Raw genomic sequence first — 19,195 nt, forward strand, 5'->3', positions numbered from 1 at the left:
TCATATACAAGAAAAGAACAATGTTCTCAACTGCTGGGATCTCCTTCTCACCCACAATCATTAGCCCTATGTCAATTCTACACCATGAAATATACCTGTTTAGATCAATTATCGTTTCTCATTTATACGCTTGATTAATTTCAAAAAAATTACATTTTTTGGAAACCACTTCTTAACAAAGTTACTGAAAAAGTCACTCTCAGTTTGGAAAAGCACATACAGTTTTTAGCCTATCACAGGTGTGGATTTGACTGAGGCGTTGCATCACTATTTGAGATAACCAGGCAATGTCTACGTGACTGCAATGTTGATTTTGCATTGCCTAATTTTGTTTACCTGCTTATCCAGTTCAGTCACTTCGGATGAAACAAAGTTGTCACACGGCATTATCCGCCTGTCTGAACAAACTTTCCACACCTCATTTCATTAAGGGAACACTTAATCATCACACTCCAGGGAGATCATCTATTTAGGAAGCACATGTTCTTGTGAAACTATCTCAGCTGCTTTGGTGCAAATTAAAGTGACAACAGATGCAATGGAGAGGGAAAAGCAAGACAACTGAAGGGAAAGGTTTTGATGTGGTGGCCTCAGACTGACTGATTCTACTCTAGTTTTGTGTCCTGGTCACTACTTGTAGCATGAGGCGGTACCTGTGGCCCAATCAGGTTCACAGTCCAGCTCCTGCAGGATGGACAGAAGGTTATATCGGTACATCCAACACCGCCACAGACTACGATTTGAAAGCATTCTTCTAACACACTTCACAAAAAGTAATGTTATTTTCTATATTTGGCATTTACTTCATTGGTGTTGCATGAGCCTGCAGCACAAGCCGTGTGTGAGTGTGTCAACAATTAATCAAATAGTTATTTGATACATCAAATACTGTAGCATTAATGGTCAAGGTTGGTCCACAAAATATCACAACAGTTCTGCTATTTGTGAAACTGTGGGAAAACGGAACAGCCCTACTTTCTCAGGATACACACACACACACTCACAGACACACACACACAGACACACACACACACACACCTCATGGGAACTCGCTGGCAAAGAGGGTCACTCAGAAGAACAATGCTAATCTGTGCTCCAGTCACCGTGGAAGTACAGGAAATAATAAAGAAAGCTGTTTTCTTTGTGGAAAGTCTGAGCTGGGTATTATTATGGTGTCAGCAGAGACCGAACAACATTTGGAAAGGCCACACCAAAAAGGATTTATTACATAATAAGGTCAAAGTCAGAGAAAACATTACCAAAAAACGATTGTATAAATATCTAAAGTTGCAGTAAGAATTGTCATACAAAATGAAAATATATCAATAGCAGAGATATCAAAATAGTAGATACAATTCACAGTAATACAGTAACATTAACAGATCATAAAAACCGTTGAGATATGTCATATTAAAAGTAGTAGCACATTGGTGTATGATACGGTTCTATTGCAGCCTTTACTTTTACTCTTCTACCTCTACATTCACTACAGTTTTGGCAAACGTTCCCATATAACCAACAACCCCCCCTATATCCTTTCACTGGTGTGAGCTCTGCCTTCAAGCTGATGTTGGATCATAGACTTCAGAGCGCTGTACCTGCAGAGGAGAAGACAAACACATGATTGTAGACGCTCTCTGATTATATATATAAAATAATGTAATGTAAACTGTCCAGAACCACAATTTTATCACTTAAAATCCCTTTGAAAGAACAAAAACCCACAATGTGTTGGTCTCCTTCTTGACTCTCAGCCCCAAGAAGCCGCCTTTTGAAGGTTTTAATTAGGAATTTAAGTTGTAAAACTTGAAAATAACACGCAAACAGTGTCCTCACTGAAGGTCTTGTTTTGATTCTCTGCTTCCGGCCTCAGTCACAGACATTGGCTTCACATAATGAAATAGACGAGTCATTGAAGAAGTCTTTGTCTTGGCTTGAACTAGTTTCGTAACCGTTTCCTGGTCAGAGAGACTCTTGACTTACTTTTTGGTCAGCTTGTTTATTTCGCGTTCCTCTTCCTCTTTAAGTTTCTCTACAAAGCTGTCTAAAACAGGGATCTCAAACTTTATGTATTGCGCAACCTGAGGAGAAAAAGATTCAAACATTCAGCACACATGTCAGCACAACAAGTTATACATATTCTTCATATATATATATATATATATATATATATATATATATATATATGACTTGCCACCCATGTTGTAAGTACACAGGCATCAAAATAGCTTTCATGCCGTTTTTCTTTGCCAAGATAAAAATCTAAACAAGGACATCTAGAATTTGTGGCTCGCGCATGCCTTCTGTTTTCTGTCTGTTCTGTTTTGTCTGTCCAAAACTTTTTTGTTATAAGAGGTTCCTCAGCTTGTGTCATGAAAACAGCAACATTTCAAAGTGCTTTAACCTGCTCCGGAGGTTATGTTCCTGATTAGAGTTCAACGTGGAGAAAAGCACCTCAAACTGACCGATCAGCTCTTTTGGAAGATGGCATCAGCATTTGTAAAATATCCCATTTGCTGGATAAAACATAAATAAAATAAGAAAAAAGCTTGGTGTGCGGATCGTGAGCTCTTAGGAGAGCTAGTGTATTATTTTAGTGTTTTTATGAGAGATACAGATTGTCATCAGAGGGAATGACAGCGTACATCCTTACCACTTTGAATTAGGTTTTTATATTTATTTTATTTGCTGGTAAATCTACTGAGTTTTGTGTGAAAACCTTTTACCACGAAAAAACAAACCAGTTAGTCATCGAGTCCAGGTGGACGTTTGTGGACCAACCAAAGATAATCAACAGAACACACTTTGAACACTATTAATAAAGTCTATATTTTCGGGGAAAAATAATTTCTGCGTAAAGAGTGATTCATCCAGAGCAACACGGAGTTTATTTCTGAAACAAAACATTACTGTTTAATAATTTTCATATTTTTCATTCGTTTACTGTTTGGAGAAACACATTTCTGTTCACCTCCACTGAGTTGGGGGTCGAGGCAGAAATGAAAGTGAATATTTTCCAACCTGGACGAATAAAAACAAAAGTATGGCTAGAAATAGAGGGACATGATTTGGATGAAGACATTAATTTGTGTTACTGAGTTGATAAATATGAGTAATTCCAATCATATATGACCCAGAAAAGATCTCCAGCAAAAGGTTTATTTATTACTCAGTCACAACAAGATGCTGTCGGCCACCTGAGCCTATTTTTATATCAGTCCCAAAACAGGATATCTTTTTTCAGCTTGCTAAATTTAACTGTCCATTGTGTGTCTATGTTGAAGACTGCACAAAATATAAAAACAGGGTCACTCATTGAGGCCAAGATGAGAGAACATAGAGAGAGAGGTGGCAGGAGGCCAAGACTCACATCATATGTGACTTCCTCTCCCAGGTCGGCCTCCGTGATAAAGATCTTAGAGATTTTCTCACAGGGTCCGTAAAGCACACGGGCCACCAGCGGGTATTCACCATCCCTCAGTCGGGCCCTTTCTACAAGGACATAGACACATGAAAGAAGTGACCACAAACACACTCGCACTGACAAAACCACAATGAAAGTGACGACTCACCGCCAGACTCGTGCACCATATAAAGAACAAACTCCTCCGTTTTATTCTCCACCTTAAACACAAACGCAGATTTGTAGTTTGAATCAAACACCACTTGTGATGTTACCAGTGTCTCACTGCTTACCCTAAACTTGTGTAGCAGCAGGTTGAGGACCTGTCCTGTCGTCATGGAGCTGTTCACTCGTACATTAGTGACCGAACCGTAGGCTGGGGTAAATACAGATGTCTGGGAGCAGGAGTAACAAACGTGCAGAAATACGTGAGGAGATTATTAGGAACTTAGCTCCATCAACACTTGAACAGCGATTCCTGGACTTGAACACCTTGGACTTTTTGAACAGGAAGGAAATCCCTAAGTCTAAACCTGGAATCAGTACAATCTGTACAAAACACACAGGTGCTTTGTTCAGGAGAAACTGATGAATAAATGCAGTGTAAGCTTGTATTATGTGGGGGATTAATGAAATCAGCCAACATCAGGCTATTGTAAAACTCAAGTACAGGCACACCCACACAGGAAGCTTCTGCCCTTCTGCAGCTGGGAGTGTGTCAACAACGGGATACATAATGTGCTTGTATGTGCGCGCTGTGTATTTGTACCTTGTGGTTGTAGAAGTGTCCGTTGATGGAGAACCTGTGTGTGCGCAAGCGCTGCAGGTCTCTGGCAGTGTGTGTCTTTGCCCTCCTCTGAACCTGCATGAAGGAGGCGTCACTCCTGGTCCTGAGCAGCTGAGGAGAATCTTCCTCCTCCTCCTGAACACACATGTCACCACCTCAGGGGAGACAAGAGGGACACACCTCTCTCAATGCATTGCAGTTTCACTGAAAACAACTTGCAAAACTGTTTTTCATACCGGCGGATCAACTTATGGTGTGTTTCTCATTTTCTTTTAGCTTTCATTGTTCCTCCTGACCTGATTTGATGTCAGTAATACTGATAATCACTGGAGGACAATATGTCACATGTGATATACTATTATTTAATATATTCAGACTAATTTAAAGAACAAATAATTGGTTTTATTCTAAGTTCTCTTCTTACCTTCCTTTATAGTGAAACGCAGACAAATAATCTGGTTTAGCATAATATCTGTATAAAATACAAATGTCTTCATTTGTTTACATGTGGCCAAGAAGGAAACTTCTTAAAATACCGAAGTCAGACCCATGACCATCCTTCTTATTTATAGTTGATGAACTAATCTAGGTGGCGTCTCGTGGTAATCTGTGCTCACTAAGCACGTGTAGAGCTGTAATCTGTTTCAGCATGTGTTTGTAATCTACACTAATCCATCAGGTGTGTGCAAGCGTGAGAAAGACTGCACACGTGAAACTCACTTGTCGGCTCACTTTCTGTGTCCAGTGAGTTATTGTTAGACTCCACCGAGACTTGCTTTGCCAAAGCCGATCTATCGTTTCTGAAAGACAAGGAAACAATGTTTAATATTATGCTAACATATCAAACTTTTACATCGTATACAATACTTCAAATGGTGTTTTGTGTCAGTTTAGCTGAAAGACTGGAAGCAGGGGAACAACTAGCTCACTAACTGTCTATAAATGAAAACTAACTTCTCCAAAACGGTCAAGATCATTTTCATTATAGATTGATCTGCAACCTAAAATAATTGTATTGATCCATTTTTTAATTGTTTTTCAGCCCAAAAACCAAAATGTATTCACTGTATTACCTCAGTTTATCATGGCACACATTTGAGTATTTGGACATTTAAAATGCAAAAAGATTTTGCATTTTGTTCCTTAATATTATTCACGGTTATTTATATTTCCAACTTTTTATCCTCCTATATTTTCTTAATTCCAAAGTTTTGCCACATCTTTAAGACAGCAACGTTATGCATCTTACTACACAGGTAAAATGACTTTTCCTCGGTTCCTTACGTGCCTTAATGCTGGCGAACAAAAAGTTTGACTTTCTCAGCCATCGTGTGAGACAGTGTTGTAATCGCACGGCTAACATCTGTTTGTTCAACAGATAAAGGCTTCTGAGGCGGTGGGTGATCATACCGGTTTAGATGGAATCTTTCATTGTCGTCAAACATCTGAAGTCCGGCTCACTAACTCTGTTATGTCATGTTTATTGCTGGTTGGTTACTGTCTATAAATTAAAACTTCTCCAAAACAGTCAAGATTACTTTCATTATAGATTAATCTGCAACCTAAAAATAATTTTCTTCCTCAATTTTTTAATTGTTTTGCAGTCCAGAAACCAAAAATATATTCACTCTATTACCTCAGAGAGTCTGTTTTATCATGTATGGCACACATTTGAGTAGCGGTCATACCGGTTGAGATGAAATCTTTCATTGTCGTCGTACATCTGAAGTCTGATTGGTCGACGCAGGCCCCAGTAGATGTTTAGCAGGCCCTCAAGGATGAGCTCTCCATCCTCCTACACACACACAGACACACACACAGACACACACACACAAAACAATAATCATCAGCAGTCATGGTCAGAGGGGATATCCTGCTGGCCGCTCGCCATCACGGCTGAATATCAAGCGTACGTGCGGGACCAGTCGCTCAGCTACAGGGTGAACCCTCTCATCTTGTTGGGTTTTTGACCCACCCTTTTTTTTTTACACAGACAGTACATGAATGAAGTCACGTCCGAGAAGGCAGAAATAATGAGAACAGAGACGGGACTGCTTTGGGTCACGTACCTGAAATTAAACTCTAAATCCAGAAGAACACTGGATTCTGTGTGTGGAGATGAAACGGTGTCACCCTGTTTTTTCAGTTTAAATGTATCATGTTGGAGTCAATAGTGAAGCCTGAATTCAACTTTTTTATGTGCAAGGATTATAAACATATTACAAAACTGTGACTGTTTTTTATCTACTTTGATAGTCCAGAATACAATGCAGATATTGTAACCCAGACTCTGGTGATGGAAAAGTCTGTAAAATCTATTTGTCACTGAGATTTTTAACGCTATTTCCTAAGTTTCTAAGTTAAACGAATTCCAATTCTCAGTCTCATCAGCGAAATACATTAACTACCTGTTAAAGTGGTTACCATGGAACATTTCCACTAAGCTAATTGGAATTTGTATTTCCATTTTATGCTCCTTATACCTGTACTTCACTACATTTTGGAAGCCAATATTATAGTGAGATGCAGTTATTTTTTCTGACAATTACAAAATGTAAATCAATCACTACAATATGATATATTATCAAATGTTAAGATGCAGGAGTATATAGTATACCAGCTGCATATGTGTAACTTATTACGATCCAGTATTATCAAATACATTAAATGGGCCATTTTGTAGAATGGGTTCTTTTACTTTTGGCACTCTCGGAACACTTTTATACTTTTCAAAATATAGGACCTTTACTTGTAATATTGCTACTTTTACTCAAGTAATACGCCTGAATACTTCTTCAACCACTGATCATGTGTGTAATTTTCCTAAAGGTATAAGCTGTCAAAACAAATTTGACTTGAAGAATATCAAAAGACATTTGATCAAGCATGTCGGTTTTAGTTTAAAATTGTACAAACTGCCAATCAGGCTGAAACGAAGTGTTTCTGTCGTCTAGGATCATGTGACCACTGACACATCCATGAAAGCACAAAAGAAGTTGATATGAGGAACTGTTTATTACACAAACAACTCATGTGGCTGAAGTAAATCTTCATGCTGGGCCTCTAAATGAATGTCCTCCTTGTTTGTTGACTGTTGTTGGTTTCCTTTCGATGAATAACTTGTGGTCGGTAAAGTTACGTCTCATCTTTACGTCACAGATGTATGGTCGTGGGATCTAAAGGAGGCCCGTCTGTGAGAAATGACTGCTGGGAGAATACTGGAGATTATGACAGCCAGCTTTAGATGGATAATTATTTAATACTTAAATGTCAGAGAAAAGATAATAATAATAACAAGAAAGTGTTTTTTTCAGAGGCGAGGCAGAATGCTCCCAGGGCTTCATTGTTTCAGAAATATAAACATTCAGAGCAGCTGCACCACTGGACCTCGCTGACCCACCACTCCTGAGCTTCCTGATCAGGCATGGACACACCCTCCGTCTCTCTCCCTCTCTCTCACACACACAACCAGAAATCCACGGGGAAGGTCAGCAGAGCTATTTTTGGAAGGAGTGGTTAATCGCTGCGCTATAAAGCCTGGATACAAACTCCGCTGCAGTCATACTCAACTGAACGGACTAGACGTCACTCTGTTTCACTCTGCATGTCAACACTAGAACTCAAGCATCAAAGGTGAGAGTGCTCTTCTTTATTATAGATGGCTTACAATTTAACCATTTATTATTTATAAGTTTATTTTTAAAGGAATTGCATTTTAGATTACTTATTTTACTTGTAACAACTCAGAAAGGAGATAAGAAACATTTACAAATAGAGTTTAATGTTTTGACAGCAACTTAAATTGTTATTCATATCAAACAAGGACAGTTATTAGTTTATCTGTCATATTAAAAGTATTAAACAATGCTTAAAGACAGCAGGCCAAACAGCAAACACAACAAGGCCAATTTGAAGAGTTTTAGCAGCACAGTGGCAGAACCTAATTAAAAATAGAGCATTTAAATCACTATCTAGATTTGTTTTTTTGATAAATAGATTAAGTTATTTGATCAAAGTCTAACTATTTAATTTTTCCTCTCCATCTACAGCATGAAACGCAGGCGGTTGTTGCATTCCATGCCGCTCTTACCCACCATCACTGAGACGATCGAGGACTTGCCTGTCCACCCTGCATCCTCTCAGCCTACCCAGAGCTCCCAGTCTCTAGAGGACTACATGTCTAGTATTCAGGCCCTCGGCCCCGTCGAGGCCCCGACCTGCGGCCTCGTCAGACTCCAGAGGTCCCCCAAGCTGCGGCACTTCTCAAAGGCTCAGATGAAGCTCTCGGCCGCACTTCCTCGCAGCTCTCCCCGCACACTAAGGACTTCCAGACATTACAGTCTGAGTCTAAGCAGCGCAGAGGATTTTCCCCTCAAGATGGGCAGAGAAAAAGACTGCAGGGTCAAAGACCCCGTAGACTGGCTGTTCGGACAGATACGGTCTTAAAGAGAGACGCTGTTGTTGTGGGACGTCCTGAAGGCACTTTGGTGGAATATCCATGAGGTTGCAACAACCTGCTCTGTTTATGAAGATTAAAACAAAGCAATGTATGACGGGACTTATTATGACGGCTGAACAAAGACTATCACCATATGCCTGGAGAGGAAAGAGAAGATCTATTTATTTTTATGCACTGAGGACTCAACATGTTTACGTTGAATATTTTGTAAAGTTTTAAATGATATAGTTTCTAATAAAATAATAAAACAATCATGACAATATTCATTTTCTGCTGTTTCTGAAGTTGTTCTTGAACAAAAGAGCTCAACGATCTCAAATATTAAATATATATTAGTGATTAATTTTTATTAAGACTAGCAAAGCAAAAACTCTAAATATTGTCTGGTTTGGGCTTTGATAATGTAGTAATTTAATGTTTTGGGGTTTTCTGCCATAAACTGAACTGAACAGAACCAACTGATGTACCTGAAAAGCAAATACTGTACTCTGTACAATTTCAGGCTTGAGTACTTCCATTTTAGTACAGTACTTCAACTTACATTTCACAGGGACACATTTTACTCCTTGACTTTTTAAATCACTAATTCCAGGCTATAGTTTACAAATCATATCATATCATAGCCAGTATAGAATGTATCCTCAAACACTGTATTTGAGGTGCTTGTACTTTACTTGAGTATTTCCATTTTCTGCTACTTTCTACTTCTACTTCCCTTACATTTCCGAGGATTTTTTTTACTCCGCTACATTTATTTAATAACTTTAGTTTGTTATGTTTTCAGATTCATAATAATAATACATTATATATCACCAAATAAATAATGCCATTTTATCATATTATAAACTAAAACTGAATTAATCTCCCAGGGGGACAATCACAAAACAAACTACCTCTATAATTACCCCCCCCCCCCCCCCCCCAACCCCCAAAAATAATACAACAATATTATATACATTATTCTGAAATTATTCTATAAATGAGTATATTTTGATACTACTACTTACCTTTACTTTAAGTACATGTAAATTATAATTTTGAAAGCAGAATTTTCACTTTAAGAGTATTTTTCATGTTTACTGTGTTTTATTATTATTATTATTATTATTATTATTTTTTTACCACTGTTATTACTGCTCACAGATCATCAGCCCTCCAACAGTGTATAAAGCTTGCTATCGAGGGATTAAAGCACCCTTGCTAATTAACTTACTTGTTCATAACCTGCTCATCCACTTCCATACTTACTCCTACATACTCCACTAGATTAGACATGTGAATTGACTACCAACCATACCAAACCGTTCTACAGTAAGCCTCGCATTTTAACCATATCCAACACTGCCATCTAGTGGTAATAAATGGTGCTACAGAGGTTGCATTGCAATACCTAACACAGCCACAAGAGTAAGCTGAATGCACATAGTTTTGTTCCCACAGCAGACAATACCACATCATAACAAATTGTTTAATGCCATTCCCTTACTCGGAACACAATAGTTTATGCCTTTTCAGCACAAATCAGAACATATCTCCAGCAATCATCTTGTCATTCATGTTAGAGCTTGTTTTCTCCTTGAACATTCTGGTTTAACTCCCAACAAGCATCACCTGACCACACCTGCAGAACGTGACTATGATCTCATCTTAAAACAACACATACTAATGCACGTATTCACATCTGTCTGCATAATCGATAGAAACACAGACACAAACACTCAAGACATGTCAGGTTTACATAATCACAGTAAAAGTCCATCTGGGAACGATGGTGCAAATCTACAGCTGGTTTTCTGCTTAACTTATTCACAAATCACTGTATTTTGTAGAAATGTACGTTTGGGGTTTCCGAATGTCGTTCGGCCTGCTTCCAACCCCAAAAAAGTCACTGTGTAACTGCTGAGTAATGTTTTGTCCTTCATTACCACAAAATATCTACTGAGTTAGTCATGAGAAACCTTAGCCTCACTCCATCACCTCTAACAATCTCACTAAATCCTATAAAGCATAAATCATTACAGCAAGACAACAGACAATTTTATGTCATATGTAACGTGCAGTTATTCCACCATTACAGCTGTCACCATGCAATCACAGTGTACTTTGTACTCTAACAAAACATTAACAAGAATTTGGTGGCTGTTGAAGCTTCCGATTGTATCACATGATCTAACTCAATAAAAAAAATCTGATCGCAGATTCCAACAAACTGAAACTTCTCCCTTGTGTCAAGAGTGTATAGGGAACTAGGTGAGAAGGGAACTGGTCCTCATCAAGAGCCAGTGTTTAGTTTGGTTTGGTTCTAGGCTACTGTAATATGTAGGCTAGATATAAAAAATAATAATAAAGTAAAGAAAACATAAAATGTATATTCCATTTCTGCCAATAAATCCATCTACTGCTTTCAATTCAGGCAAGATTATCCTAAAAGGCTCCTATTATACAGCTAATATCCAATCACCAATTAACAAATATTAAAAAAAAATGATGGATCATATATTTACTGATATAACTCATGTTTTCACTGTTTCTCACCAAACCTAAAACATAGCCTCTTTTTACAGCTACCACAATTGTGAAATATATATTTTGTTATTCTGTTTTGAACCTATTTGGCTATAAGTGAAGCAACGTGTTTTGATTGAATTACTAACTTGCAAGATAAAAGATGACGTACTCTTAAAATCCCACTTTAAAACGTCAAATGACTCATTACAAGTTACAGTGGTGTCGTTCTCTTTAATGAGGGCTGTTAAAACTCTTCTTTTCAGATATAAATATTTACGATTTAAGGGGTTAAAGCGAGCGTATATGTACTTTTGGGTAAGTTCAGCCTATATGTTGCATGTACGCATGTCATGCATGTGACAGTGGGGGGATTTTCCCAGAAGGAGACTATAGTGAGTGGGGCTTGTGGGTCGAAAAGAAGGACAGAACATGACCACGCTCTCCCCCCAAAAACCTTCTGGTGCACACAAAGGGGAACTCCTGACCATAAAACCCATAGAATCATTATGAAACAAATAACCAAACACACCACAACAGCAAACCGTTTACTATGGAAATACTTTGCTAAGCACTTACTGTACATGAGTGAAATTGGAGACTTCTTCCCTGCTTCCATTTTCATTATGAGGGAAAGGGGATTTTTTGGGAGCTTATTTGGTTCCGATTTGTTTTTTTGGTCCACATTATCTGCCTGAAATCTCAAGTGCTGGTTTAACTGGTTCCAGTTAGTGTGTGTGTGACCCATCTTACAATAATGCCCTGCAATCCATCACGCCCACATGTATCACAAAGCAATCGTCTATAACACTCCCTGTTTATTCTGCCAAAACGGTTCCCTTCCATGTGATCTGTCTGAGTTTTCCTCACCTCGTGAGTCTTCAGCTGGAAGTTTTTCCCGACGTGGTAACAGTTGTACGTCCTAAGCAGTGACAAGACGTCAGACCTGAATATAAACACAAGACCACAAGGGTTTGAGCAATCGCTCTCACACAATGCAAGCAAGGATAACACTGAATACATGTAACAGATTTTACTTGATTGTGTGTAACCAGTGCAGCGAGTGAAGCTAAAAGGACTTACTTTGATATAAGTTTCTCTTCACTGAGCTTCACGTAGATCTGATGCTCACCCATTCTGTCGCGAGGCCAGCTAGAAAAACAGCAGACAAACATTAATAATGACAGAAAGATTCTATTGTGTCTATAACACCGTGTATGATCATAACTAATAACGGAGTCTACATAAATGATGATGTGCATTTACAGATAACCTTAAATATTCCCAGAGAGAAAATTCCTTTGACCATGTGCTTTTAAAAAAAGATGATGAACAACCACATGGAACACAAAGAATGAATATAAAATATGCACAAAGTTTAATGTGTTTAATTTTACAATTTTACAATACAATTTTAGGGTTATAAAAAATGTTTTAGATCAAACACTTCTGAACAAATGGCCCCGTGGTAAAAGCAGGTTCAGGGGATTAGGAGAAATCACATGGTGCTGTTGACACAATGCCAACTAACATGTCATGACAAAGATCAACAAAGCCCGGAAAACACTGTGTCTTCTGCCTCATTCAAGTAGAACTCCTGCTGCTGCTGCCTTTTATAAACAGTTAGCATCAGAATAATGTTAAGAAACACAACCCAGTTTGTCTCTTTGGCACATTTTCTGAAAAACTAGTCCGCAACACCACTGTCATTTCTGTCCCATAAATGTAATGCACAGTAAAAACAAAAAGGCCACCTATTAATCTCTGTTTCCTTTCGCAGTGTCAAGGCTTTTCTGACAAGACAGAGGAATGGCGTCCCTGATCCCTGCATCCTGATTCCTGTGTCCTTATATTACAAAGGGAAAGTGCCATGGGGAATTTCCTGGTTGGAAAGCCCAACTGTGAGTATGTGGGGGGGAGGAGCGAGAGTATAAAACAGCAACATGTGGCTCAGGGGGCTCAGTGTCAACACTCAGCTTGTGTCTCCAGTATGAAGCTTTATCCGCAGTCAGTGTATGAGCTCAACTTCCTGAGCCTCTGCTTGGTACTCACCGCAGGTAAGAATCTTCAATGCTTATATCTGTGTATTTTCATAAAATTTGGATACGGTAAAAGTGGAGATTGCTGTTTTTATGGGGGCAAAGCTGTCTGAGCGTGTGAACTGAGCAGTAACCTAATCTCTGCGCATGCCGCCCTGTATTGAACTCACCTGTAATCCTCTTACTGTGTCTGTGCAGTGACAGGGTCAGACGGCACCTTCGTCCCGGGAAGATGTTTGTGTCCGCAGACGCAACCAGGCGTCAGAGGGCAACTGAAAGAGCTCACAGTCTACCCAAAAAGCGCCAGCTGTGACAAAGTCACCGTCATGTGAGTACCAGAAACCATGCAGCAGACACACACACACACATGCATGCAAGCACACGTCCAGATAAGTAATTATGTGGCTTTACATGTGTTTTTTCAGAGTGACACTGAAGAGCACCAACGATCCAGTGTGTCTGAATCCAGAGTTGCAGATGGGCAAACAGCTGATTCGCTGCTGGAATAGGTGAGAGTCTTGATTGGTCAAACTTAACTTTGAGCAAACTAATAGACGCAGTCACTGAGGGCATGCACAGCAACTGTGTGGAAGAAACTGAAATGTACCTCTGTAAGGGTTTTATAAGGGATACTACAGCTGTGTCAACCCTCAGAGTCGGGATCGGACATACAGGAATGTAAGATATTATCGCAGATTTAAATAACACACACAATAAGTTGATCGTGGTGCATTTTAATTATAAAGATAATCGGAAATATCATCACAAGTGACCTGAAAAAGCTTGCCATCATGGTACACAACTGAAAAATACAGCCTGATTTTATAAATACAGGATACAAAAAGATATTTTAAAATTGTATTTATCCTTTATTTATGCAGGGAGAACTTATCTCATCTTATGTTTGATTTAATTATTTTTCACAAACCAAAAAAGCTGTCTTATCTTTGACACATATTTTTTCTTCACAAAGTGTTTGTGTATTTTAAGAGTTTAAAGCGTGTCCATGATTGCTGGGTGAATTGCAGTTATTTTGGCCGGCGTAATTGTGACATGAAATTTTCATATCATCCCATGCTTACTTCAGAATATCCTTCAACAATATGCAATCATTTTACTATATGGCAGATTGCATAATATTTAAGCTATACGTCCTAACTGGTTATAGAGGGGTTCCACCCATCATCATATATCACCAACAGTATCTCATTTGTTGCCAAGCCAGTTCTTGCAGTAACTTACTCCACATATTGACAGTCAGTGCCTCTAACAAAACGGCAATCTAATAAATTTGTATTAGAGCCCCAAATGTTAATGCTTTCCTTTCTCGGTGCATGAACGAGACTTCCATAAATGCCACAACAAATATGTGATCTTTTAATCTGAACTAGAGTATTAATCCTCCAGATTAAAGTTTGTACTTCTGTGTTTGTGTTTTAGAGCTCATAAATTGGGCCGTGATGTAACGCTGTGCCTGAAGAGGAGGAGGAAGGGGAGAGGTCGCCAGCGCCAGCGCCAGCGCTCTCGACAGAGGAGCCGGGGCCTCAACAGGAAAGACTCATCCAACTCCCAATAGTCGACCGGCCTGTCGAAAGACACAAACCAACTGCATGGAGAGAAGAATGTACTTGCTGACTTTTGGCACACGGAGGGCTCCAGGCCACCAAAGGCCTTTAAAAAAACAGCATGCTACCACTTTTCTTTCTATAAACGTCGTGCAGCTCAGACCTCAAGTTCCCCTCAATTGTTGCCTGAGTTGCAAATCAAACTCTCTCCGAAGGCCGACTGCAGGGGGTCTTACGTAATTCTGTGCAAATGGCCGATGTCATGTTGAAAACTGAGCCCTGGAGGCTTATCATAAAAGTTAACAGTTTCAGCTTTAACACACTGTTAAATGGTCAATGTATTGTTTATGTGTAGTCTATGCGGCTGCAAAAGCTAACTAAAGAGACTTAGCTGGTCATTTATTTTTATATTAATATGAGTATTGTTCAGACATTGTTTTTTAAAAATAAATATATCACGACAACAGTGTGACCTTGTGTGCTATTCCTTGTTGAAACCTCTGATTATCTTAAGAGCTAGCTGACGGGAAGACGATTACTTCCTTGGCAGGATATGAGAGGTCACTCGACCGACAGCCTCAGCTTTGGGTTAATAAACTACAGGATGTGACTCAGCGGCAGTCACAAAGCAAACATGTCTCACTTAAAAACATCTGCACAAACATCTCAAAGCTATAACAGGCGCTCACTGTGCATTGTAAGAATGTTTTCAAGGCATGTTAGTGTGAAGAAGAGCATTTGTTGGAAAACATTACAGGTTATAGTGGACTACAACTGAGACATCCGGGGGCGTGGAAAAGTGCTTTATGATGGCTAGTAAACATGGTTTACACCAGCTCTGTGTTTTTGTAAAGTTATCAAGATACACCTCAATGACGAGACACACAACATACCTTCACCAACTGCTGCTATGTGCCCACATCAATCTGGTGAAATGGAAAGTTTATCAGGCGTGTGCTAACCGGTTTTACTTTCCACCTTAGACACCTACTGGCATTGATATGGGATCTTGCATGACTGGTATGTGATGCCGTTATATCTTAACGCTTGACAGCACGAGCTGGAAAAAGGAAAGTGAAAGTAGTCTGCTCAACAAGGTGGTCTTTGTCCCCGAGGGAATGATTCCGCGATGTTATCGATGGATACAATGCAATCACTTGGATGCTTTTCAAGTCAAATATGAGTCATCGTTGACAGAGTCACACGGTACTGATTAACTGGTGTCAGGAGAAGAACAGAAGTCCCCTTAATATAAAAGTACTTTATAATGTACCTTTTACACCACTCTGTTTATGTGACAGCTGTCACAAAATCAGCTTATTATACCTGCATGCTGCATAGTTCTATAGAAACAACTCAGCATATCAATAATTAAAAATCATCTCAACCAAACACGTTAAAATGCCGCTAAATGCATCAGTAGTAATAACACACAATTACACAAGTACAATACACTAAAGACTGAAACACTGATATTCACTTCTGATACTTTTAAGTATATTTCACTGATACTTCTGGACCTGAATACTTCTTCCACCTCTGTTAAAACGCCATTCACGATTAACATTTCAATTTCTTTTATGACACACTTTGGTTTTTATGAACAATACATCTAAGATCTTTATATTTTTATAACATCTTATCTTCTCTCTTTTACAGATTGCTGTTTGCTACGAACCAGCACCGACAGTTTACGTTTGGAAACAGGATTCTAATGCAGTATAAATACTTCTATTACTGTGCCACTGGTGCCATCTAGTGTCTTAAGTATGCACACTGAACTTCACTGTATGAAAGTGCAGCAGTGTTGCTCCACAGTGATGATACTGTTCAGTCTTACTTGAATTATGATCTCTAACACCACCTGCAGGGACGCCGCATGAGTGGATAGATCTACCATAGAGCTTTTTATGAATTATTTAAAGTACTGCTGGCTGAGATATTGGTTGAGATGCTGAGATTATCCAGCAGAGCGCAATTTGATCACATGATGGGGGTTGAGGTTAATCAGTTTAAAGTGCTGATGTGTGACTTATTTCGCACGTAAACGCGGTTCGACTTAATTTTTTCCACTTAATTTGACAGAGGTGATATATTACTGATCCATTCATAATGCATTAAACGTGGTGGTTATTCTTAAAAAGTAGATCTTTCCAAATAATGAGTTCTGGTAAACATGTGATTATTTGGGATTTCCTGTAGCTGAAACAGGAGGGGAAAAAAAATAGAAGAAGAAAACTGCTTGCATGCAGATAGTCACCACAAAAACAAGGAAGCAGACAGACCAGAACTGGCCACTGTCTGACTGGGAAGTGATCTCTGGGAGGTGAGATTCAGCCAACGAGCATGAAAGGATTTTACATTTCTGTGACAATCCTGCTCCTCTTATTCCCTTCATACAGCCTAAGATTCAAATCCAAACTCCAGCAATGGACTTTATCATAATCTACATGAAAATGCCCTAAAAACATAATCACTGAGGCAATAGCAGCACCTCCTTTGAGTGACCTCACCCCATCTGCACTTTTGGTCCAAGGAAGCTGCTGACAAAGTAGGTGCATAATGGGATGGCTAGTCTATCTCTTATACATATTTATACATAATAATGGCCGTATAAATATTCCATTACTTAAAAGATTCCACTCTGTCACCATTATTATGAATTATTCAACCACTGCACAGGAGATGGACCGAAGGGTCACACTATCAGGTCATGCTCAGATTGGAGTGTTTTTACAGTCTCTCTGTCTTCTACCCAGTCTCTGACTAAATTACGCATAACCTGTGTCGAGGGACAAAGAACCTTCATTGCAGGTCTCCTAATTGGTTTGATCATCGCGAGATTCGGATCCAATTATCGCACCTAGTCTGGCAGCTGCGCCAGGACAAGATCCCATTCCCACGCGTAAAATAATGTCCAAATAACGCTCGTACAAAACCTTTCCACACGTCTATTTAAAAGGCAAACACTTAAATGGAGGTGGACATTTAACAGATTTATATTCGCCTATCACTGTGAGGAACGTGGTTTGGTAGTGAAGTTGTTCATACCACGTCACGTTCGGACAAAAAAAAACCCAACAACGTGGAATTTACACCGTCAATGAGCTGCATCCAACTTCACAACACCTCTGGTCATCAGCGCATTTTGTTGTTTAAACCGCATCATCGCATCGGTAAAGTTGATTATTTTATGTAAAAATATCCTGCAGTAAATCAGATTTTTTTTAATTATTTTTATTTTTTTACCATAGCAGACTGCGTCCTCCGTCGTCTTCCGTATATCCACCAGCGATGTATCCCGCGTCCTATCGTTTGTTATCAGGCTTCATGCCTGCCTGGTCGTGAAGCGTTCAGAGCTGGACGACGAAACGGACAACAGGACGATCCAATAGAAGGCCGCGCGCATACGCCTCAGCCAATCAGCGTTGAGCGTGGGCGGAGCTAACACAGTCAGGATTTACTTCTCTTCTCTTGCTCGCCACTTAAACTTAAAAAACAATGTTTTAACTGTTGTTAGTTTGACCCATAATCTGCTGCAGGTTACACTGAAATGTGTTCATTGATGTGTTCATGCAAAAATATGTTATTTTGTATATTTTGCATCATGGAAGGACACTTCCTGGAGTAAAAAAAAACATTTTGGATGTCAACATAATTTTAGTTATTAGCCAATAGTTAAATATAATAAACCCTTTCCCAGTATGGCGTGCAGGTGACGGATTGGATTAACCCTTCCCTGCTGTTTAAGCGTGGTTTTAAGTTACAGAATCAAATCAAAATCAATCAATCTCCAACTCTCTGCCTTTTTACCTGCCTTTACATATGATAAGAAAATATCATTCCTTTAGCTCAGCCATCCCAAAAGCTCTTATCCTGTTTTTTCCAGCTCAGCAGTAAAGGAAGAAGTTCCTGCGACCTGTTAGGATTTATTTCCCCATCCTGTTTTTGCGCCTGGCAGTGCTATCTAGGAAACTATTGTAGGGTGGAAACACAAACCTATAGGATGTCTCTCTCTCTCTCTCTCTCTCTCTCTCTCTCTCTCTCTCTCTCTCTCTCTCTCTCTCTCTCTCTGTCTGAATAGGATTTATGATTTAACATCCACAGAGGAAGTAAGTTGTTCCAGCAGCTGAATAACTTCCCGTTCTAAAGGATATGACACATTTGATGGAAGCAGAATGGAAATACTGACGTCCTTTTCCTCTCCATTATTGGGTCACTCAGTTCTCTGACTGACCGGAGATCATTGTGAATATGACAATAGAGCCCTGATTACCGGCCTCGGCAACGTGTGGACAAAGACTCCCTGTTCTCCCCCGTAAAAACACGAGAACATCTCATCCCTCCTGACTGGATTCACATGCCGTGGCTCTGATATTTTGAGCAAACACATGTTTAAAAGCTTGAGTGGATGTGTGACACCGTGCGGCTGGGTAT

General features: G+C 39.3%; 3 protein-coding genes across 3 annotated transcripts; 2 read left to right on the top strand and 1 right to left on the bottom strand.

Moving 5' to 3' along the window:
* Positions 1-1,177: 1,177 nt before the first annotated feature.
* rassf4a (Ras association domain family member 4a) lies at positions 1,178-18,139 on the bottom strand. The gene is made up of 11 exons (XM_084020780.1): positions 18,008-18,139; positions 12,238-12,306; positions 12,025-12,100; positions 5,879-5,985; positions 4,911-4,990; positions 4,173-4,345; positions 3,697-3,798; positions 3,573-3,624; positions 3,371-3,492; positions 1,984-2,081; positions 1,178-1,598 (listed from the first exon to the last, which is right to left on the bottom strand). The coding sequence occupies exons 2-11, from the start codon at positions 12,288-12,290 to the stop codon at positions 1,529-1,531; spliced, it is 933 nt and encodes a 310-aa protein (XP_083876906.1). The 5' UTR covers positions 12,291-12,306; positions 18,008-18,139; the 3' UTR covers positions 1,178-1,528.
* On the top strand, positions 7,733-8,913 carry LOC311020632 (uncharacterized protein). The gene is made up of 2 exons (XM_084020785.1): positions 7,733-7,823; positions 8,240-8,913. The coding sequence occupies exons 1-2, from the start codon at positions 7,795-7,797 to the stop codon at positions 8,634-8,636; spliced, it is 426 nt and encodes a 141-aa protein (XP_083876911.1). The 5' UTR covers positions 7,733-7,794; the 3' UTR covers positions 8,637-8,913.
* Positions 13,010-15,227, top strand: LOC311021302 (uncharacterized protein). The gene is made up of 4 exons (XM_084021762.1): positions 13,010-13,211; positions 13,392-13,521; positions 13,619-13,702; positions 14,634-15,227. Exons 1-4 carry the CDS (start codon positions 13,025-13,027, stop codon positions 14,767-14,769), a joined length of 537 nt encoding a protein of 178 aa, XP_083877888.1. The 5' UTR covers positions 13,010-13,024; the 3' UTR covers positions 14,770-15,227.
* Positions 18,140-19,195: the final 1,056 nt, after the last annotated feature.

This window comes from Eutrigla gurnardus (genome assembly GCF_963514095.1).
Source record: "Eutrigla gurnardus genome assembly, chromosome: 11".
Classification (NCBI taxonomy): Eukaryota; Metazoa; Chordata; class Actinopteri; order Perciformes; family Triglidae; genus Eutrigla; species Eutrigla gurnardus.